We start from the raw sequence: 23,423 nt of genomic DNA, 5'->3' as shown, positions 1-23,423 counted from the left end.
TCTCTCACTGAATGCCCTGCTATAACAATGGGAAGAGTTGGGTGCACAGAAACAGAGGCTGTTATTGTCAGACCCCATTGGAACTATGTGGTTGAGTTGGGGGTGGGGGTGGGAGAGAGCAATTCCCTAAAAGAAGGTGGTGCTGACCAGACTAAACCAAAGAGTTCTGGGTAGATAAAGCAGTTAGTTTTACAACCCACAGTGTGCTATAATAAACTTCTTTGAGCTTATTTTATTCTACTCTTTGAATTTTTATATAAACTACATGAGTCTAGACAATGTTTCCTCAACATGTTATGTACATTTTAGCCACTATGGCTTTTCCAGTACAATTCCTTATGTCTACATCCCACTTCCTTCTCTCTGCCTAGATGTGACCACAAGACCTAGCTGAAGTTACTGCTTCTTGGCCTGCCCTGGGCTTCAGAGATGACATTTGATGAATGTGCCATGTTTATGCAATTCAATTGGTACTAAGTATATATCATCTGGTATTAGAAATTACTCTGCCACGTGTATATCCTTTCTCTCCAACTGTCTTAGAACCATCTTCAGGACAGATGTGTTTAAACTCAGCTGCAGAAATAATTGCTTCTGGTTATTATTACTATTAAATTCCTGTTTTATAGTTTCCTAGGTTTGAGGAAAGAGAAATTTGGAAAATAACAGCAAGAAAGTCAAAGAATTAGAAAGTATAGTTGTATTCAATATCAACAATCATACAGTAATTGAACTGGTGTCAGCCTCTGTTTTGAGCTTTGATCAAGGGAAGATAATAATAAAAGTTTATCCCTTAGGTTGAGTTTGGGTATCAGTTAGGAAACATCTCCAAAGGCACAAAGTATTTTGAAAAGAAGCTACTTCCAGGGCTATCAGTCTCCCCATTGGCAAAGAAAAGCATAGAGTTTTCTGTTCTCAAAGCTCTCCCTTTCTCTTACACCGATTTCTACACCCAAGCATAAACACTTTTGTGTTTGACAGGGATGGTTTCACCAATAGCAAATTAAAACAACCCAAAACTATGCTCCTGGGAGTAATGATGGCTTGCCACTTTATCTCTTGCTTAGAACTAGGTATAAAATTGGCACACCTGGGTAGCTCAGTTGGGTAAGCATCCGACTTCAGTCCAACTTCCTGGGTAAGCTCAGGTCATGATCTCGCGGTTTGTGAGTTCGAGCCCCGTGTCGGGCTCTGTGCTGACAGCTCAGAGCCTGGATCCTGCTTTGGATTCTGTGTCTCCTCCTCTCTCTGCCCCTCCCATGCTCATGCTCTCTCTCTGTCTCTCAATAATAAATAAATGTTAAAAAAAAAAAAAAAAGAACTGGGTATAAAGTGCACTGTATTGAGTACTATAATTTGGCACTCAAAAATATTATTTTCAATGAATTAACAAATTAGATTTTCAACATATGAATAAAATACTGGATAGTCTATTGAATAAGATACTTAATAAAATAAGTAGAATAGAAAATCCTGGTTCATAAGTAAAAACTTCATATAATATTTTACATGACCAGTCTAGAATAAGGATTTCAAAACTATTTCTCAGTCTGTATTCTTTAGTCCACAATACTAATCCATCAAAAATACTTCACAACTGGTGTAGGTTTCTGGATGAACGAGGGGACACAGTGCGTTTGTACTCATGAGGATAGTTTAAACTCCCACCCAAACTGTCATATCAAATTTTTAAACAACAGAATCGACCAGTTCTAGCTTCTTCCTGGGAAGAATGTAGAGACATGGAATTAGTGTTGTTCTCAAATTTATGACAAAAAAACAAACTAAATTCACTTTCATGACTTAAAAAAAACCATTGGCTCTACAACACCAAGAGTGAACCCTAATGTAAACTGTGGACTTCGGGTGATAATGATGTGTTAGTGTAGGTTCATCAGTTGCAACAAACGCATGAGTGTGGTGGGGCATGTTGATAGTAAGGGAGGCTGTGCATGTGCAGGCCCAGGAAGGATGTGGGAAATCTCTGTACCTTCCTCTCAATTCTTCTGTGAACCCAAAACTTCTCTTAAAAAATAGTCTTAAAACAAACAAACAAGCCAACCACTCATGAGAGACCTGAGGTCACAGAACAAATATGGCCCCAAATCTAAAAAGAGATAGTGATTCCAGGGAGAGAGGGCACACAAATATGTGCTTCTCTGGGGGGTAGATGCAACTGAACGTGAATCGGAAGAGCTCAGCTAGGATAGCTCAGAAGTTGGTTAAGGCTATGTGTGGGCTGGTGGAATAGAGTGGAACTGGGTGCTGCAGAAACTGAAGGGGTCTGCACCCTTTTTGTTGCTTTGCAACCTTGGGAGCTTCTCAGGTGAAATCAGAAATTGGTCCCCATACATGGAGAGCGAGGGGAGACTGAAGAAAGACACAGACCACTCTAGGTGGTAGGTGTCAGTCTTAATTAGTAAGAGAATTACATACAAGGCTTGTCTTGGGTAGTTGTAAGATAAGTAGATCTCTGCACCTGCCCGCCAGATTCTTAACGTTTATATAGAGGCCTTAATGGGGGATCTGTTGTGCATTCAGTCCAGATGGTCCCAATAACCCATTGCTCTCCTGGGCTACCCTAGAAATGGCTCCTAGTGTGGGAATGGTGGGAAGAACGTATGTTCCAAGGACAGGGGACTAGGTGAGGAGTCTCCAGTTGCCTTCTGTTCAGCTCTCAGGTCAACCAGTGATCACAGCCACTTGATGACCTCCTTCAGCATTTTTGCAGGCTCTTTCTCCATGAACTCCATTGAGCACTCACAGAATAGATCAGAATGAACCAAAGATCTTGAAGGGAGGGGCAGTAGCCCTGTAGGGAGAAGTAAGACCCCCCAGACAGACGAATGAAAACATCAATGTAGCAGGGGAAAGAGAAAACTGGCTGGTTCTGGTATGTTGGTCCTGCCCACTCATTATAGCTGAGGAAAGGGAGCAGGATGTGAGGGAAGTCTATTCTTGGGACAAGGGGCAGAATTAAGTGCAGCCCACAATCAGTGAACGTCAAAAGACAAGTAACAGCAAAATGCTGCTGGGCAAGGGATGGGAAAGGAATAAGAATGTGCAGACAGAGCATTTTTTTTTAATGTTTATTTTTGAGAGAGATAGTGTGAGTGGGGGAGGGGCAGAGAGAATAGGACAAAAGATCCAAAGCGGGCTCCAAACTGACAGCAGCAGGCCCATCGTGGGGCTGGAACCCACAAACCATGATATTATGACCTGAGCCGAAGTCCATGCTCAACTTACTGAGCCACCCAAGCACCGTGTTTTGTTTGTTTGTTTGTTTGTTTGTTTGTTTTCAGACAGAAGATTTTTGAGGAGCAGCTCAAGAGGAAGATCTAAAACTCAAACAAGCATTGCCCTGATACACATCCACCACCTTAGAAACAAACTATCTATAGGAATTTGAAACCTCTGATGCACTGAGTATCACCATTGCAAAAAGAAAAAAAGAAAGAGAAGGAAAGGGCAGGGAAGGGAAGGAAGAGAAAGAAAAAGAATTGGACAAAATTGGTGAATTACTAACTCAATTAATGCAAAGCCTTCCATTACAATTCTAGAAGAAGGAAAGGCATGCCCATATCCAGGTATATAAACTATTTACCCTGATTTCCACTGACCTACTCAACACATTTGGCTTTTTTTTTTTTTTTAATTTTTTTTTTCAACGTTTATTTATTTTTGGGACAGAGAGAGACAGAGCATGAACGGGGGAGGGGCAGAGAGAGAGGGAGACACAGAATCGGAAACAGGCTCCAGGCTCTGAGCCATCAGCCCAGAGCCCGACGCGGGGCTCGAACTCACGGACCGCGAGATCGTGACCTGGCCGAAGTCGGACGCTTAACTGACTGCGCCACCCAGGCGCCCCAACACATTTGGCTTTTAATAAAAAAAAAAAAAAAATGAGACATACAAAAAGGCAAGAAAAAGCCAGTATACTACCACGTGACAGAGTAATCATCAGAAATAATTTTCAGCTTTACTATAAATTGCAAGTAATTAAGACAGAGTGGTATTGGTGAAAGGACAGATTTATAGATAAATGGAACAGAATAGAGAATCCAGAAATAGACCCACACAAATATAATCAACTGACTTTTAGCAAAGATGCAAAGGTAATTAAATGCAGAAACACTCATCTTTTCAACAAATCATGTTGAAACAACCCAAACCGTATGTAAACAAGGTGGGTGGGAGGGCTTCAATGCATATCTCACATCCTGTATAGAAACTAACTCAGTTATAAAGGTAAATGTTAATAGTAATTACTCATGCTAATATCACTGGCCCCTGATACGATGCGAAAAGGGCCATTAACTACGCGATATTCTTCCCCCAGATCCGTAACATTGATCTATTCGTGAGAAAACATCAGAAAGACCGATATTGAGACAGAGTTTACAAAACAGCTCACTAGGGATACTCTAAATCATCTTTTCAGTGGTTCTATAACTCTAAAGTTGTTTTAAAATTGAAAGTTAAGAAATAAAGAGAAACAGACGTGAAGTCATACACCATATCTCCCTTTGAGGATAAGGCTGAGGTAGAGTGAACCCAAAGTAGCAACCAGGGAAGCCCATCAAATTAGCATTTCAGTGATTTATACTTGATGCCATTAACTTTCCAATGTTTCCTAAACCTAGCTGGTGCCAGTGGGCCATTTCATTTTCTGTAAATAGGAACTCTGGTGGAAGAACTGGAGCTTCTGAAGGGGAAATGCAAGCTCCTTGCTAACTCATGTTCTGCTGCTTAAACCTTCAGCACTTAATTCCCACGATTTTTTTCCACTTCAAGTATTGCAGTGATGGGGTTCTGATTCTCCAGGTTTTGAGTCTCTTGACTTTGCCTCTGCTTTTCATTTCCCCAGATTTATGAGTTTGTGTGGCATTCACTTGGATCTGCCCTTCTGTCAAAGTGGCCATAACGGATGTGATCTCACAAAGGTAGGGCTGATCAGCGCCAATGTCACGCTCTACGTCGTAGTCATACGTTTGCAGCCTGCAAAATGATGGAATGGAATAGACCCTGTTCACAGCGATGTTCCCTTCTTGGGAATTGCAACTGAGAAGACAGACCCTCACTGGCCATGTCTCTACACCAGTGCCAATCTAGGACAACCAGAGTGTCTATTCCAAAGAGTTTGAAATTTTGAGCTGAAAGATACAGAAATGAAAGACTAGTAGAAAGTGTAGGAACTTCTGCCCCTAAAGTTGCCAGAGTTATTTTAATTCTGTTATTTCTCTGTGGTTTGGATACAGCCTATATTAGTTTTCTGTAGCTGTTGTGGCAAATTAGTACACACTGAGTGGCTAAAAAACATGAATTCGTTCCTTAATAGACATTAATAATACTTCTCTCATAGTTCTGGAGGCCAGAAGTCCAAAATCAAGTTGTCAGCAGTATTATACTCCCTATGGAGGCTGTAGGGGAGAATTTCTTCCTTGCCTTCCCTAGGCAAGGTTTATGGCTCCATTACTCCCATCTCTGCCTCTGTCTGCACATCATCTTCTTCCGTGTCTTTCCCCCTTTATGTGTGTCTTATAGAGATACTTGCCATTGGATTTAGGGCCCACCGGGATTATTTCCTCATCTCAAGATCCTTAACTTAATTACCTCAACAAAGACCCTTTTTCTAAATAAAGTCACATTCACAGGTTCTGGGGGTTCTGATGTGAATGTATTTTGGGGGGGCTACCATCATTGAATCCAATACCCCACCCTTCCAATTACTTCCTCAAACTAAGCAGTGCCCGTTTCCATCACTTGCAACCAAAAAAAAAATTAGTTTAGGGTCTCTCGATGCTAGCCATGACAGTTGTAAGTGGTTTGTACCACCTGTATACTAAGCTTGACTTCAGAAATTCTGCAATTTCAATGTAGTGTTACCTTGGAACTTACTGAAAGTGCAAGTTTCTGCCTTCCACCCCAGTTTCTCAATAAATTGGTCCAGGAATCTGCATTTTAACAATTCTCAGGTGGTCCAATGAGAAAAGAACAGGAAAAATTACGAAGGCTCAGACCCTTTAACATCCAATTCAAATAAAAGCAAAAGGAAAAGCAATGAAAAATAACTTGAAAACTTTAATGATATTGTTTATATAGTAAAAACATAAAATCTTTTAAATAAGGTACATTCAATTTCTCAGAGCATCTAATATTCAGATAATTTATATTTCATATACTTTCCAACATTAAACAATTGACTAGGTAATGCATTTTCTAAAAAATGATATTACAACTTATATAAGTAAAAGTACATTACAAAAATACTCCACACAGGAAGGATGGCAGTACTTATTAAGAAATGCTATAAACTTTCCATTAAAAAATATATTTTATCTCTCATTTGTCATAATTATAAACAGAATATATATTTTCCTTTCTAAAATTGTCTTACACAGTTTCCCCTTAGGATGATAGTATGTACAAACCTTATATCTGAATGAATATAAATAGAAATACTGTAATAGTGTTACAGATATATTAGTAACTTTTACAGAAAAAAATATGGCTTTCTAATAAAAGCCTCTAGCACAGCTGAAATCTCAAAGCTATTTAAGTTAGACATTCCCATATTTAGTAAGGCACAATGGAATCTAGTTTCTTATTTCCAGTTGAATTACTGCGAGCAGTAATAAGGGAAAATATAGTCAGTAGATAGTGGACCAGATCTATCAGTTGGATAAACCATTTGGGGTTTACTGAACTTTTGGGGGAGATGTTAGTTCTTTCTCCACACCATTGTTTCTTTTTGTGCCCTGTGGCCAAATCTAGTCCTTGGTGATGAGAAAGAAATCATTGCACCCCCGTCAAGTGCCTGAGAAACAGTTTACTCATTCCTTGGATCTGGTCTATTGTGAGGAAATAGCCCAGTGACCATTTCCGGTTATAAGCAGCTTATTTTTACTGATTGGACCTGGTTCCCTATCATTTCTAAAAATAGCTTCTGATATAATCTGTACATGGTGAAGCTGTGAAGGAACCTGATGGTCTTCTTCAGGCTCTGAGTGACCGTTTTGGGGAAGTGGTACGTTTTCAAGTGCTTCAGGGCGTGCATCAGGGCCTTCAGGGTGTCTTGGTCGCCATTTTTTATTCTCCACAGGCTGAGCAGCTTTAGAATCTGCTCACTTGATTTGCATGTCTTCACTGTCTTCTCAATGTCTTCTGTGGTGACTTTCTTCCCCGGCAAGCTTTCCATCAAGCTGCGAAGCTGCTCGAAGGTGAGGTTTGTGTGTCCGAGGTGCCGCTGGACGCTGTTTTCACATAGGTCAATATCTGTAGAAAGCCAAAGCCCAAAGAGACGTTCACATAATGCATACTCCAAGGCCACCACCACAAAACTACTGTGAGGCAAAAGAAGGTTCTCCCAGAATTTCATAAATTTACTTTAAGGATAACCTTCTCCTTCCTTTTTATGGTGGCAAAGGAAGGTTAAGTAATGCTAGTTATTGGTGAGAAATGAGTTAAATATTATTTCTTGTTATAAATGATAATATGCTTTATGTATTCTAGGCATCCGACAAAGCTTTGTGAAAAGCCCTAATTTTGGAAATGAACAGTAAAATACTATAAATGCATCACTCTCTGTTTTCTAAGAAAAATTAAAACCATAACATTTCAGAAAAGTAGAAATATAAGTATTCAAGTTAGCAATTTTGTAATATAAACTTTCACTAGTTGATATTTGATATGTACTAGTTGATATTTGAAGAGTTAGGTGTGACGAATGGTCTTTAAAATAAATAGCACCTGAGGATTACTACAGAGAAGATCTGAAAACCCACTAATATGAGGACAAAGAATGGTAGGATGCATATGGCCTAGAGAATAATTTGGTAACGAGCTAGGACATAAACCTAAGAGGGAGTATCTAACATTTCCATTAATGACATGAGTCATTTACTGTCTGTAAGCCCTAAGGCAAGTCAGTTCATCTTTTGGGGATGAAATGTCCTTATTTATGAAACAGAATGTGGCCCCTTCCAATTCTAACAGTCTCTGATTCTGTATCCCACCCGCTCACCGCCCCCCCCCCCTTTTTTTCCTGCTTCGGGGCTAATTATACTTTCAAAGAATACATTTTGTTTGCCAAAAACAGAAGAAAACTTTACTCTTTGCTCAAGTGAAAGCATTCAGCTGTCAAAGATCTCAGTGTCCTAAAATCTGCTGCCTCAGTTTCAGATGGTGGAAGCTTTTCAGGAAGTGTAGGACTCCACAGTCATCTAACTAGTGACAGGTAAAGAGCAGATGGGCTTCTCACTGACATCGTCTGCATCAAGAAAACCTTCTTCCTTCTTTCAGGCATGCCTTCCCAATGCTAACTGAAGTCAGAACTCTTTCCACTGTGTATCCTAAAGCTTATAGTCCACACTGCATGCAGCTTCCTTTTCCCCTTTGGATTCTGTCCACACAAACACACACACACACACACACACAAACACCCCATGCAATTTCTCTTATTTTCTTTCTTTCTTTTTTTTTTTATTCGTTTATTTTGAAAGAGAGAGTGTGTGTGCGGAAGGGGCGGAGAGAGGGAGAAAGAGAATCCCAAGCAGGCTTTGCACCATCAGCGCAGAGCCTGACGTGGGGCTCAAACACATGAACTGTGAGATCATGACCCAAGCCGAAGTTGGACGCTTAACTGACGGAGCCACCCAGGTGCCCACACGCAGTTTATAAAGAAGATTCTTTATAAAACTTTAAAACATGAGAGCACTTGGTTTTCACCAGCCCTTTTCTCTAAGAAGCCCGAACATTTTACAGACCTCATCTCATTAATCCTCACAACATATGCTATTAAAATGGTAATTTTAAAATAGGCTATGTTGTGAGGATTAATGAGAGGACATCTGTAAGACACTTGGAGGCTCTCTGGAGATAATTAACAAATAAATACAGCATAGCTTCTTGGTGGAAATGAAAGAGAAAATCCAACGTGTCTAAAGGACATCCAGGTAGGACAGAGGGGATGCTAATAAGACTGCTAAGGGATGTGGAGGTGCGATTCCTGAGGTCCAGTATTTGACATGAACTGTCTCTCACTTTAGAGTGTTCATACACTTAAAAAAGAAGTTGAGGTATGAAAAAAGAGGGGTGCCTGGGTGGATCAGTCGGATAAGCATCCAAGTCTTGATTTGGGTTCAGGTCACCATCTCGCAGTTTGTGAGTTTGAGCCCCACGTGGGGCTCTGCGCTGCCAGTGAGAAAAGATCCTCTTGGGATTCTCTCTCTCTTCCTCTCTTTCTACCCCTTCCCTGTTCTCACTCGCTCTGGCTCTCTCAAAATAAAGAAGCTGAAAAACAAAAAAAGTTGGGGTGTTGAGGAGGTGAGAATGCAGGACTGTTTTAGGGATAGCTTCTACATGATCACTTAGTGAAAACATCTTTAATCCAAGAATAATTCCGAAAGGCAAACACCATCCACACGACTAAACATGTACATTGTCGTCTTCTTGTTTATGATAAATGAGTGTCTTTGATTTCTGATCAATCTGCTTATTTCAGGCTACCCTACCTTGGAAGATCTTCTTGACCATATCTTGATCTTTGTTTTGATGTTTCCATAACTTCAGTAGCTGGAAAGTTTGTTCTTGTGAACTGTATTGCCGCTTTATCTTTTCCACACTCTCCGCATTTACCCTGGTGCCAGGCAAATTGTCTACCAGGAGGCTAAGCCAGTTAGGGGTGAATTTTGTAGGAACAGCAAACCTGAAGAATGCCTCCTCGCACAGGGTGACATCTAAAGGTGGGAAAACCAAGATTTACTTAACAACTGGATTCTTGGAAGTCTAGTGGACAATAAATAAATAAGCCAGCACCATAAGGTTTTTCAAAATACAGTATGTTAAAATGTGAAATTTGAATAAAATCAACCCTCTGTTGGCTGGTCTTGGTAGCTGAATGTCAACCCAAATGGGCTTATGTCCTTAGGGCATTTGTGGGGGATAGTTTAAACAAATGTCTAATAAAAATATTGCTATGAATGAATTGTAGCAAACATTCTAATGTACACATTAACATTAAAAAAAATTTTTTTAGTGTTTTTTTATTTATTCTGGAGAGAAAGAGAGAGACAGAGCACAAGCAGGGAAGGGGCAGAGAGAGAGGGAGACACAGAATCTGAAGCAGGCTCCAGGCTCTGAGCTGTCAGCACAGAGCCCGACAAGGGCTAGAACTCAGGAACCATGAGACCGTGACCTGAGCTGAAGTCAGACACTTAACTGACTGAGCCACCCAGGTGCCCCACATTAACATATTTTAATGTAGATCTTAAATATCCTATTAAAGGTTTAGTTGGCATCCACAGGTTACTTCAAGATCAATGTCAAAACAAATATAATTACTGTCTTTACGGGACCTGGAAAAGCAATCTGGAGTAGTATTTTGTTTTCTACACACACATAAACACATAGTTTACCTTTAAGAATAAGGAGGGATATAGATGTATAAGCATATATTCCATGGGAAAATAAGAAAACACAAAAAATATGTTGTTTAGAAAAGAGGTACCATGGGGGCACCTGGGTGGCTCAGTTGGTTAAGCATCTGACTTCTGCTCGGGTCAGGATCTCACAGTTTGTGAGTTTGAGCCCCGCATCGGGCTCTCTGCTGATGGCCCAGAGCCTGGAGCCTGCTTTGGATTCTGTGTCTCCCTCTTTCTCTGCCCCTCTCCCGTTAACTGTCTCTATCAAAAATGAATAAACGTTAAAAAAATTTAAAAAAAAATTTTTTTTTAAAGAAAAGAGGTACATGGCCTGAGGGGGGTAGAATCTGTTTATCCCAGGGATTAAGCGTTTGTCTTTGGATTCGTCAGACGTGGGTCTGAATTGTGACTTTGTCTCTTCACCACCAATATTGAACCTGAGCAAACTTCACCATGTTTTCATAAAGTTTAAAGCTCATGTAGCAAAGGTACCCGGCACATACTAAGTGCTCAATGAATGATAAAACTAAAAATTAGGGGCGCCTGGGTGGCTCAGTCAGTTAAGTGTCCGACTTTTGATTTCATCTTGGGTGTTGATTTCATGGTCATGGAATTAAGCCCCACATCAGGCTCTGCACGGAGCATGGAGTCTGCTTGAGATTCTCTCTCTCTCCCCCCCCCGCCCCTCCCCTGCTCATGTGTGCACACGTGTGCACACTCTCTCTCTCAGAAAAAAAAAAAAAAAAGATTTAAAACAATAAAATTAGAAATGAATAAAATAAAGAGAATGTAAAAGTTAGAAGTCACTCCTCTTGTCCCCCCTTCCCTCGTTCCACTGTTTAAGAATGATCTGTCTAAGGTTCTGACTCCATGGGGAAAAAATGCTGGAACAGGGTTCGAATCTTAAATGTCTCAGCCCCATTCCCATGTTCCGTATTCTTCTGTGTCAGATAAAAAGATGCTGGGGGAGAGTCGAGCTGGTTAAATGCCGAAAGGCAGGTCATCATCAGTGTGCCGCACCCTCCATGGAAGGTCTGACATTAGTCTAGTGGTAAGAATGACAAGGTGAGGACACCATCCTGATGAGCGTCCTCACCAACATGGGATGCATTCACATGAGCTTGGAGTTAGTGGCCTTTCATGAATACAGAGTTTAGGACAACCAGAGGAACTTAGAACCTCTCTGCGCCATATGGCAGTAGGCCATAACACCATACATGACAAAACCGATTTTTGCATTTTCTGATTTGTTACCGATTTATGTCATGGTGCCTCTTAGCTGTCACTTTTTATTCTTAAAAGTGATAAAAATGCATGGGGCGCTTGGGTGGCTCAGTCGGTTAAGCATCCGACATCGGCTCAGGTCATGGTCTCACGGTTCCTGAGTTCAAGCCCCTCATTGGGCTTTGTGCTGACAGCCCGGAGCCTGGAGCCTGCTTGGGATTCTGTGTCTCCCTCTCTCTGCCCCTCCCCTGCTCACTATCTCTGTCTCTGAAAAATAAACGCTAAAAAAAATTTTTTTTTAAAGTGATGAAAATGCAGAACTTACCAAAAACCTCTACAATTTGGACTGCTAGTTTGGCCTTGGACATAATCTTTACACCACCCCTTTCCCCATGGGTAAGGTTTGATTCAAGTGTGAAAGGCAGAAAGTCAAGTTTGGGAGTGCGATCATGACATGGGGAAACCTCTGGAGAGATTTTGACTTAGGGTGTTAGCAGCCATGCATAGAGAACAGAGAACAATCTTCTCTGGTTAACATTCAAGAATGGGAAAACAGGAGTTTCGCTAAGAAGGGAGCCAGAGGGTCTTGAATTCAATTCAGAAGCGGTACAACAAGGCTGACATTTTGAAATATAATTACCTATTCCACATTTTTGAGGCGATTCACTGTTTCCAGAACACACGTTGTCGTGAGTTGCATTTCCTTTTTGAGTTAGAAGGAGACCAAATGCACTGCAGTTTGTGTGTTTTCTACAGGGTGCTTTAGATGACGTCTCATTCGAGAAGAACCCATCTGGACATCTCTTGCAAACTGTATTTCGCTCCGGGGTTCCTACAGAAAATACCAAGCAATTTAGCACCCTCTTCCCAAACACTTTTGCAGCAGACATTCTCTAAATAAAGACAGTCTTGGAAAGACTTTTCACTTGGTTTTTACTGCTACTATTATGTTGCACAGACTTGAGGCATTTTGATTTTTCCCTTCATTAGACAGAGAGAACAAAACTTCTGCAGTTAGTAGCCCCTCAGGCTACAGCCTCTCCCATCCCTGTCATCCAAACACAAATGTGTTTTGCTGTTACCTACAAAACAGGAAACAAGAGGAAAGGAAAGAATAGGGGTGTTCATCTGTCCTGCCTGTGCGAAGCATTGGTAAAGTCTTGTTGTCAACCATAATTCTTCACACATTTCTGCTGGAAAATCATGAAGATAACTGCTGTGTACCTGCGGTAATGTCATTCTTTGAGATCAGTACCCACTGAATGCCATGTCGTTAAATTCCAAGCGGTGCCCACTGAAGTTGTCTTTCCTGAATCCTAATTGTGAAGCAACACATAAGTATGCTAACCTTGAGAAGTAAAAATTTACAACATTATAATAAACTTTTGAAGGTGGCAATAAAGTTGGTCAGTGACTCCAAAGCTTAAGACTGCAGTTAAGCTACACGGTAAATGGGAGATGATATACCGTTTGCTTAAACTATTGAGTTTTAAAAGAGCACAGTCGTTAAAATTTCTGGGAAGGGTGACTGCAAGGGCATTTTATTTCATGGTGGAAAGATACTTGATAAGTTTGGAGAACTCACTGATTAGAAAAATTTCAACCAGTCAACAACTAAAGATAAATACCTTCAAAGCCTTGGCTCTATTATGCGTGGCTAGATTATACATTATAGGGTATTTGCATATGAAAATACCTCCATCTAGTGTAAGCTAGTTGAACAGATTCAGACTTCAATATTCAAATGTAGCTTTTCCAGGCCAATTCTGGCTCAGGGGAGATAACAAATACAAAAGAGACACCATGAAAGCTACAGAAAGTTAATAAACTTCATTTATTAAAGATGCAAACCTCCCACTTCATTGTTTCAAAACCAGAAGAGAGAAAGAGAAAGGAAGGGAGGGAAGGAGAGAGAGAGAGAGAGAAAGAAAGAAAGAGAAGGAAGGAGGAAGGAAGGAAGGAAGGAAGGAAGGAAGGAAGGAAGGAAGGAAGGAACAGAGCAAAATGATTTGGCTCTAGTTTTAGCTCCTGCCTCTTCTAACGGGATTGATGATGATGCATTGACCAGTAAAAATGACAAAGGGCTGGCAGGAAAAAAAGAGGAAGGGTCAAACTACAAGCCCAAAACTTTCACATGCCATTTCCATCTTTGCAGTGACATCGTGTTAGGAAAAAAACTTACACAGAGGTCTAATTTTTTAAGTACTTTCTTACTACACCTCTCCCCTTAAGTGGGATCCAGCTCCACACCAGTTCCTACAAAATCATAAGCAGAGGTGTTTGGGCGAGAATTCCATAGTATTCTTTCATTGCTAACACACTGGGAATCAGTGGACTTGGCCATCTGGATCCAAGTCTCCCTCTGCCAACTGACACACGTTCTGGAAAGCAAACTGCACGAAGAAGAATCTTGTCATTCTTCAGATACGTGTTGAGGACTTGGGTCTTGCCATGCATCCGATGAGAAAGTCAAAGATATAAGACATTCTTTCAGGTGATGTCGCCTGTAAAGTTCTTTAACAAACAGAATCCAAGACTAATGGAAGTAAATGTTTCTTAATACATTTGGAGGCCTTATGTAATGGCCTTCCTGAGCAGGACTTCCTTCTTCTACCATTGTTAGAGCTTTATGGAAAAATAAAGATTTATCTATCTAAGTAAATGATTTTGCCTTATTAATATCAGTGGAAATATAAAAGGTATAATCTGACAGGCAAAATATGAGATACCATAATGGGGAGAGGAGCTCTGCTTTCCAGTTAAGGATGTCACCATTCCAGCCATAAGGAACGGCACAGGAATTACAGGACTCACAGACAGAACAAAGTCAGTAAAACGTGGAGAGGAGATGATCTGACTTCAAAGCAACAACAGCACGGAATGGCTAATACTCTTTGGAATAACACCACATAGTCCTTCCTTCTCTTCGGGCTGGAAACCTCTTATATTCCCTGAGGAACTGCTCCGTGGGTTTTCAGGGAGGGACAGGTAAATAAACCCCATGGTGGTGCCACAAAATAAAATGTGTATCTGTGTCTAACTCTTCTGACTGAGTGCTGACTTCATTCCACAAACACATTTTCACGCTTACGTGAGAAAATTTCCTTATATTGCCATTATTTCCCAAACTTTTCTAGTTTCCAAGCTGCATGGTCCCTGCTTAATTAATTTTCCTGCATATGCATGCAACTTACTGAATTGCATTAAATGGATTTGTTTTTGTTGGGTGAGTTTTACCCCCTACAATTTGGCTTAGCTTTTGAATCCGAAAGAATCATCTGATAAAAGCTAGGAAGTGTCACCAATTTCTCCCTCAAATAGTCACGCTGGAGACATTTTAAGGAACACTCATTCGGTGTGCACCTCCTACAATTGTTTGTCTACGATTCACAACTTAGGAAACGAAATAGATTTCAATTTATGCATGTTTCCTATGTATGCCTTTAAACCGAAAGTATCTGCCATCCAGTAATTTAGGCTGTGTGTATCACAACTTCTGAACGTTAAAATAATTACAAATAATTAGCATCCTCTAAACCAGTGGTCCTCAACCTTGGGCAGTTTTGGCATCCAGGAGACAACTGGCAATGTCTGGAGACATTTTTGGTCATCACAACTGGGGGAAGAGTGCTATTGGCACCTAGTGGGTAGAGACCAGGGATACTGCTAAAGTAAGGGAATATTCTTAATTTTCCCAAGTCACTCGAGAATACACACTACATCGGAAGCTTCATGAATGTGATAGGGAAAAATGTAGGTTGCAGCTTTAAAAGATTCAATGCACGCTGGTCTTAACCTACGCTGTTCAAAATGCAAAACGAGAAAGTACTTTGTTTGTAGACAAGCACTTACTCTTGACTTGACAATCTGTTTTGTCTCAGATAAAGAATAAGCTCATTTTAGAGATGCTGCTGGTCTTTACCCTCACAGACACTCGACTCCCACACCAAGGGAAGAACTAGCTTCATTTTTAATGATGAAATGCATTTCCCCTAACCATTCGCATTTTTTACATAATTAATTGTAACTGCTCATTGTTAGCACTCCAGAGCCTCATTAATATCAGTCTAATTACTCTCTTGGTATCAATTATCATTTCTGATGTTTGTCAAAAAGCACAGCAGTCTGAAGCTGTCCATGCTGAAGGGAAACATAGGGGTATCATATATCAGCTATAAACAGTGCAACTCACAGTGTGTCCCCTTTAAAAAAGAGCAATCCATCACGCATCTCATTAGAGGGCAGTTTGCCACACTTGAGATTTGTTACCAAATTGCCCCAGCGTGGCAAAGTGTTCCTCCGAGAAATGGTCCTCTGGCAGCAATCCAGACACATAGCACGTACCGAGCAGGTTCCATTACCTTTGCAATTTGCTATCCTATAATATAATCGGGGCAGAAGTGTTCCCTTAAACCTTCGCTACTACCTGACTTTGTGCGATCTCGTTAATTTTGCCGCGCGCTGAAAGCCAATGCGTACCAGCGTGGAGCACTCCAAACCCGGGGGGGCAGCTTCTGTGCTTCAGGCAGAACTCAACCTCGAGGTAGCGCCCTTCCTCGCACTCGCACACGCGGTTGTGGGTGCGACTGCACTCCTGCTTGACGTACTGCAGCTCCTTGCACACCGTTGTGCAGTACAGACACTCGTCACTGGTGTGCCACTTGTCTGTGTAGTAGTGGTTGGGACAAGGCGCACACACGGTCTTCTGCCTGGCCGTACAGTGCTGTTTTAGGAAGGTGCCGGGAGGACATTTGTCACACATCAGCTGACGCGAGGTTTCTGGGTCATAGTGAAGGTACTTTGGAGGAAAGGTTTCCTGGGTGGTCCATTTAATGGAGATGTCCAGGAACTAGGAGAGAGGGAAACGGCGGCACATTAGCACGGAGACAGGGTGGCTCTTCGGGGCAAAGGTGCCGTCAGACTCCAAAAGTCCTTTACTACATGAAGCCTCATTATCTTCCTGCCTGCAGGGCTGCACCACACAAAGTAAGTTCAGAAGCCATGATTTTCGCCTCCAGTAGCTTACTCTCAAAGGCCAAGACGGGGCTGGCAACACACATTATAGTAAGCAAACCCAGGCTCATGGGTGACAGGAGGCTTTATCTCCCTGGGCTTCAGGATTATGTCTCGATTAGTGAGTTGGATGCATTAGTGGTTCTCAAAACAGCTATGCCAGAATCTCCTAGACTCCCCGATAAAATGCAGACTCTTGGCACTCATACTTCTACTGCCCATTCAGATTCCACGGGTGTGAAGGTGAGATCAGGGGGCTTAAAAATATTCCTGCAGTGACTCCGATGCGTGGAGTCCATCCTCAGTAATGATTCTTTCATTTATCCACTTCATAAATAGTTACAGAGCCATTAATATGTGCCAAGCTCTGTGCTGGGCAATCAGAATGCAGCAGTAAGTAAAACATTCAGGAATCCCTGCTCTTGGGGGGTGGGCAAGAGAATAAATAACAAATTACGGATAAATTATGTGCTAGAAGGTAAGTGTTGTTAAAAAAAAAACAAAAACAAAAAACAAGCAAGGCAAAGAGACTGGAAACATGGAAGGGAAGGTGGGTGATTAATGACATTTAAATGGGAGGTCACAGTAGCTGTATTTAGGACTAGATGCTATCTCTCTTTCAGTTTTCCCATTCCGAGACTTGATTCTGAATGTATAGTGAAATAAAGAGTTGGTGATGTGTGAAGACTGCATGATTACATCAACAGTCATCCTGATCATTCATTCATTCATGCAGCAGCTAGGCTCTGAATGCCTATCAGGAATATATCAGGAATGTGCTGATAAGTAAGACCTAACTCTCGTCCTCATGGAGCCTGCAATTCGCTGGAAAGATTCCTAGAATTTTAAGATTCATATTTCCTCCAGAACATCATATGGCCTACTCTGGACTCTCCTAGGTAAATAATGTCTCGAAAATTAAATGACCACTTCTCTTCATGTTGACTGGGAAAAACCTCAGGGTTTTCCAGCCAGGGTTCTGGAAGTTTCCATACATAATGTCAGGAAGAGGTCTAGTGCAGCAGGAGAGAGACAATTTTGTGGGGGAGAGTGCCCACGGGTGTTCTGTCTTGTATTCTAGATCTGAAAATGTCTTCAAGGGAACATTGGAGTAGTTCTTCGCACTAACTACAGAAAGTACACGCTCAGAAGAAACAGTGTTGTCTCTGTGTAGGGGTGGTTTATTTGGTTTTTATTGTTTGTTTACGGTACAGGGATCGACACTGACTATTTTCAGGCTTTGGGGAGGTGGCAGACCAAACACAATAATTTTTTCCAAACTCCTCTTCTTTGCAGAACACAGAAAATCTCACAGAAGCGAGCCCCTTGACCTGGGAAAAGTATGCCAAGCTAAGGAAACAGCACTCCCTTTTGAAGTAGGAGTGACAAAGGTGAAGAATGGCCTTTTTCATAAGCATTTGGGCATTTTAATCTAATTAACATCATTCACTTCTTACTGGAACATGACAGGCGTCAGGGCTGACTGAACCCAACATGAGCTAATAAACCAGAAGAAAAGAACAAAATATCTCACCTTGGGCCATGGACCTTTGAACCAAGAGTAATTTTCAGAGTTCTGTGACCTAAAGGACTCCTAACCAACAAAAAGTAGAATACAGGGCAAAATCAGGGCTGCTCCAGGGGCCTTCTCAAGATACCCTCATGACCTGAGGGTTTCTGGGGAAAATACTTCTTGAATTTCCCTGGGGCTTTCTATTGGCACAAATGAAATACACTGACATTAGGAGACAGAAAAAATGAGCCAGTAGTGGGTGGAAATTCTGGTTTGCTCTGAGACTTTCAGAAATACGGAATCCATTTCTTCATTCAACACACATTTGTTGAGCACCGGCTGTGTACCAGGCATAACTCAGCATACTCAGCATATAATGGTGCACAAAACAAAGATGGTCCTTGCCTTTAAGGAGTTTACGGTCTAGTGAGGGGGCAGATGGCAAGAAGCGAAGACATAAATAATTACAAATAGCGCTCAACGTTTTGAAGGAAACAAGGCAAGAAGAAAAAGCTTTGTGGCTACCTGGTCATTTGAATGTATTATGCTACCGTGTGTAGATTTGGCTTAAATATTTCTAAAATCTTCAATGCTAGGGAATGAAGTTTTCCTGATTCGATTTGCAGACACACGGAAGCAAGAAGAAATGCTTTTCTCTCTTGCTGTTCACGTTTGATTTCCTGAAAGACCATCCTCCAGCCTGACTCCCCAGCATTCCCCCTTTCTCACTTCAACATGGTTGACTTGCGCCCATTTACTCACGAGCTGACTCTTTTCTCCCTGACCAAGATGTGACGAGTATGGGATGGGAAACCCCCCACATGCTGCCTGTGTTCCTCACTAGAAGGAGCCACACAAATAGAAGATCTGACCAAGAACACTGATGCAATTTATATTTTTCTAGGCAACTGGACGTGACACTGTTGGTTTCCTGAAACCATGCTTTGGAAATTGGTTGCCATTTCTTCAAAATACAGGGAAGTTGAGGTAAGAGGAATCCACAGAGAAATGAATAAATAAGGTTGACTTAAGGATTAGAGGGCAATTATATTAGTGAAGGTCATTTCTCCAAGGCTACCAAATGGGATTATCATATATATTTTTAAAAATCAGAAAGCCTTGAGGAACTACAAAATAACTTGTTTTTAGCAACTTTCTATTGGGCCTCTGTGTTTTATTTGAAGCTTTTCCACTTTGGTAAAAAGACAGAACTGTGTGGCCAAAACTGGAGGTTAAGTCTCAATCTCTGGTTAGCCCCAATTCCCGCACAGAATTTCTGGAACTAGTTACTGGACAGAGGATGGGCAAGATCAATAGGGCTCTTCATCTCAGTCCTGTCCTGTCTCTTAGTTTCTTCAGCACTTCCTGGAAAAGCAATGAAAAACATGCCAGAGGAGAACACATCATCTTAACATTGGTTCCATCTCCTTTGTCAGTTGGTGGCACTTAAATATAGGAGTTCAAAAATAAATTTCTGTGTAAAATGCATAACCACTGATGAACATCTGCAAAAGCTAGGAAAGGTGCATAGGTGTGTCTGCAGAAGCACAAAGTGCTTTCTGTAGAAGGGTTTTCTGTTTTCTGGTTTTGGTGTTTTATGTTTGACTTTTAAAGAAAAGGTAAATGGGATTTTTCTCTATTTTTTCTTTCTTCCTCCTCCCATTCTCTATCCATCCATCCTTTGGTGTAGAGCACCTGTGCTTGAAGGGAATCTGAGAGGCCTCCAATCTCGTGCTTCCTCCCCTACCCCGCCCTGATCTGAAGCCACTGGTGGACAGTGGTTAAAAGAATTGTCTATCTCAACCCAAACATCTTTCCTCATTTATCAAATGTTAGTGGAGGATGGTGGAGAGTGGTTTGAATTAGTTGCTCTCCAAAGCCTTTTGGAGCTCTACCGTTGTAAGATTCTGTGCTTTGATAGCACTTAATTAGCTAATGGACTTAGCAACAAGTGTCTTGCTTTAACTCCCTTCCTACTTCTTGCACCAGTTTATTTGTGAAACCACTTTTTTACAGGAGAATCCTCTTTTCCAGTCTGCACTTCTTACACTCACGCATGCCTTCTACTCCCTCTGTAGAACCAACTGATGCCCCAGTACCCTGAATTCTCAGGTACTTCTCTAACACACCATCTTTCATCTGCTTTTACCATGGAGTTGGTACTTCACCAAAGTCAGTTGTACGTTTGTTGCTGAATCTGTTTATGCCAGTTGTACGTATATATCTGTATATGCTCTAGTTGTAATTATCCTTAGGTAATTCAACGAAATGTTATGTAAATCAACAAACATGGGTGTGAAAAAATTATTTTTCTATGAAAAAGATTTGGGAATAACTTGATAAAGAGGAACCACAAAGAAGCAAAAACAAAAGTCTACTATAGACTTTGGAGTAGCTGAGACAATTATAATAACAAAATGGGGGGAATATCTAGAGTAATCAGTTTGTTTCATAAACTGGTCTTTAAGTACCAGAGTTGAAATGGATGGGCAATACATCATAGATCAGGGTTCTGGAAGAAAGACAACATAGGATTTCAGTTAGCAAACAGATTCCAGGAAAAGCCTTGGCCAAATCTCAAAACACAGGTGGATAAATGTTTATTTAAATGTTTTAGTTTATGATATATGTGCACAATTTTAATTATTAAAGGTTTTAATTGATTTATCTATTAATCATCTAACTCTTAGTCCCAAATATACAAAATTTCTAATTAGAATTCCCAATATTTAGGAAGTCGAGTAGTATAGTAATGGTATGTGCAGGCAACAAAAAACGGACAAAATGAAGATGGAATTCTGGTTTGTCTATTCCATTCTAACATGTATGCATGAAATCTCTACTCTGTGATAGGCAGTAGAACAAAAAACAGTCTTTAGGATATTTGGTTTGTATCTACATTAGGATGTTTTATTATTATTATTAAGTTTCTACCAGCTACAAGAATGAGTCTTAGAATGAATAAGTAACTGTCCTACGTCACGCTAACTAGTGGAAGCACAATTCAAACCCAGAGCATGTTCCATAGAATACTGGGGTTTTTTGTCAAACCTTTTAACATTTACCAAATGTTCTCATTTATGCTATAGTCTAAAATTGAGACCTAACACACTATTTTTTTTTTTTTGTACAGAGACTAGCTCTTACTCATCCAAAGCTACCAAGATAGAAATTTCTCAGATGGTGATTTGACTAGAGCACTTTACTGGTATATGCTTCGTCCTAAAGGACAAAAGAAGAATATACTTCCTCCAGCAAATTTATTTTTGCATTATGCAGTACAGCCAATTCCATACTACTGGGCTTGCTCCCTGGTATACAGAACCATGAGTGACCTAGTGGGTTTCCGTTTATGGAAAATTCATTAAAAGGAGCCCACGCACAGCTTGAAATAACTACTTGGTTTGGGAGTTCCTTTTGTGATCTCTTGTCATGATCTTTGCCACAGAGAAATATTTGAGGACTATGCAGAGTTAGCTAAACCTCTGGTAGTTAGGAAAGCATGCCATTTTACAGTCCAACTTAGCCAAGAAGGGACACAGTCATTCAGTTTCCGAAAGATCTCTCGTAGTATAAACTATAAAGCTTATTTTTAAAAAAACTATTTTCCCATGAAGTTTAGTGTATTGGATTTTCTATAGTTTTATAGTGTAGTAGTCCACTCCCTTTTTTCCTCTATTCCTTAAATAATTCATTTATATATTCATTCAGCAAACACAAAACAATTACTATGCTCTGGAAATACTACTAAATGAAGTTGAATAAGTTAATGTTCCTGTTTCATGGGAACATTCAACTAAAAGCCCAGCCTGATGTAAAATACTCATAAATCAGTGAAAAACAATTAGAAACAGAAGAGAGGAGATAGGGGATCAAGAAAAGACTCAGCAGAGCAACAGGTCAGAAATTATGAGGGGCTTAAGTTAGACACTGGTGATAGAGGAGAGGAAAGGATAGATATGATCTGTTGGCTGACTGCATAGGGGGATGTCCTAGAGAAAGCAATTGACGAACATGCCCATGAATTTTAACTATTAGGTACGAAGTATTGTCGTTAATTGCTGACAGCAATAGGAGGAGACAGTTATGGAGAAAGAAAATGAATTTGGTTTGGAACATCTTCCATCTATGAGACTCAAGTGATGTCTACTAGATAAGTGGATATATGTATTGAGAACTTAGGACAGAAAGGCAGCTAAAGACATAGGTTTCAATGTTAAGAGCACACAAATGGCTCTAGAAGCAGAGAGATCAGATGGCATTACCCAGGGATATTACATATAAGCATAAAAGAACAAAAAGTTAACCCTTGAACTTATAAACATATGCAAGATGAGATGAAAACAGAAGATGAAAAAGATAGGGATATCACAGTGTTTCAAAAAGAATGCCAAATGGATAACTGATAAGTTCTAAAAAGTATACAGCTTGGCCATTAGATCAATGTTAATTTTGAAGAGCACTTTCAGCTGGGGATTTGCATTTAGAATATAAATACTGGGGTCCCAAGCTCAGTTCAACCACCAGGTTTAGTAACCTTGAGCCACTATCTTACATCTAAGATGAGGATACTCCTTATTTTAACTATCCCTGTACAACTGTTGTATTTCAAATGAATAAAAGGAGGGACACAAATACACTTGGTAAATAAGCTTCCAGACACGTAGGAGGCATTATTACATATACTAATTACATAGGAGGGGGGAAATGGGAGACATATTGAACCAGACTTCTTTCTGAAGACATGTTGAAGTTTTTTGTTCAGTAGGAAGTAACACACCTATGATGTGCCATAAGTTGATTCTCTACCTTATTCTTGTCTCTAGAAAAAGTGTCTCTGATTTTTAAAAAAAATTTTTTAATGTTTATTTATTTTTGAGAGAGAGAGAGGCAGAGCATGAGCGGGGGAGGGGCAGAGAGAGAGGGAGACACAGAATCTGAAGCAGGCTCCGGGCTCTGAGCTGTCAGCACAGAGCCCAAAGCAGGGCTCGAACTCACGAGCCATGAGATCATGACCTGAGCCAAAGCTGGACGCTCAACCGACTGAGCCATCCAGATGCCCCTGACTTTTTTTTAAATTAGTTTCAGTATCTGCCCATCTGATATCATTTTCTTGTTCCATATCAAATATTTCAAGGCAGTTTCATGGGTTTGCTTAGAGGCACCAGATAGAAAAGTATTTGTCTCCATACTCCTCACAAGCTTAACATGGTATCTTACACATATCAGGGATTCAATATATCTAATTTAAT

At 40.6% G+C, this 23,423-nt stretch overlaps 1 protein-coding gene and 1 long non-coding RNA gene across 7 annotated transcripts in view; one reads left to right on the top strand and one right to left on the bottom strand.

Annotated features, from left to right (window-relative positions):
* The window catches only part of LOC147571878 (uncharacterized), a 256,853-nt gene extending 247,791 nt beyond the window's left edge, over positions 1-9,062 (top strand). For 5 of the 6 annotated variants that reach the window (XR_015247021.1, XR_015247020.1, XR_015247022.1 and 2 more), the window contains one exon: positions 4,868-6,531. This is a non-coding gene — a long non-coding RNA (uncharacterized LOC147571878). Of the gene's footprint in view, positions 1-4,867; positions 6,532-7,512 lie in introns of those variants that run through there. The other variant, XR_015247017.1, reaches the window with a different exon arrangement.
* TNFRSF11B (TNF receptor superfamily member 11b) overlaps positions 6,062-23,423 on the bottom strand; it is a 29,278-nt gene continuing 11,916 nt past the window's right edge. Inside the window, exons 2-5 of the mRNA XM_086695943.1 lie at positions 16,125-16,494; positions 12,286-12,477; positions 9,513-9,737; positions 6,062-7,275 (exon numbers count right to left, since the gene is read on the bottom strand). Of these exons, the coding sequence (XP_086552069.1) occupies positions 6,887-7,275; positions 9,513-9,737; positions 12,286-12,477; positions 16,125-16,494 (1,176 nt within the window). The 3' untranslated portion in view covers positions 6,062-6,886. The remainder of the gene's footprint in view (positions 7,276-9,512; positions 9,738-12,285; positions 12,478-16,124; positions 16,495-23,423) is intronic.

Source organism: Puma concolor, chromosome F2, assembly GCF_028749965.1.
Source record: "Puma concolor isolate L17-30 chromosome F2, mPumCon1.1.hap2, whole genome shotgun sequence".
NCBI classification, from domain to species: Eukaryota; Metazoa; Chordata; class Mammalia; order Carnivora; family Felidae; genus Puma; species Puma concolor.
Note: the sequence above shows the minus strand (reverse complement) of the source record. Positions and strands in the feature narration are given on the sequence as shown.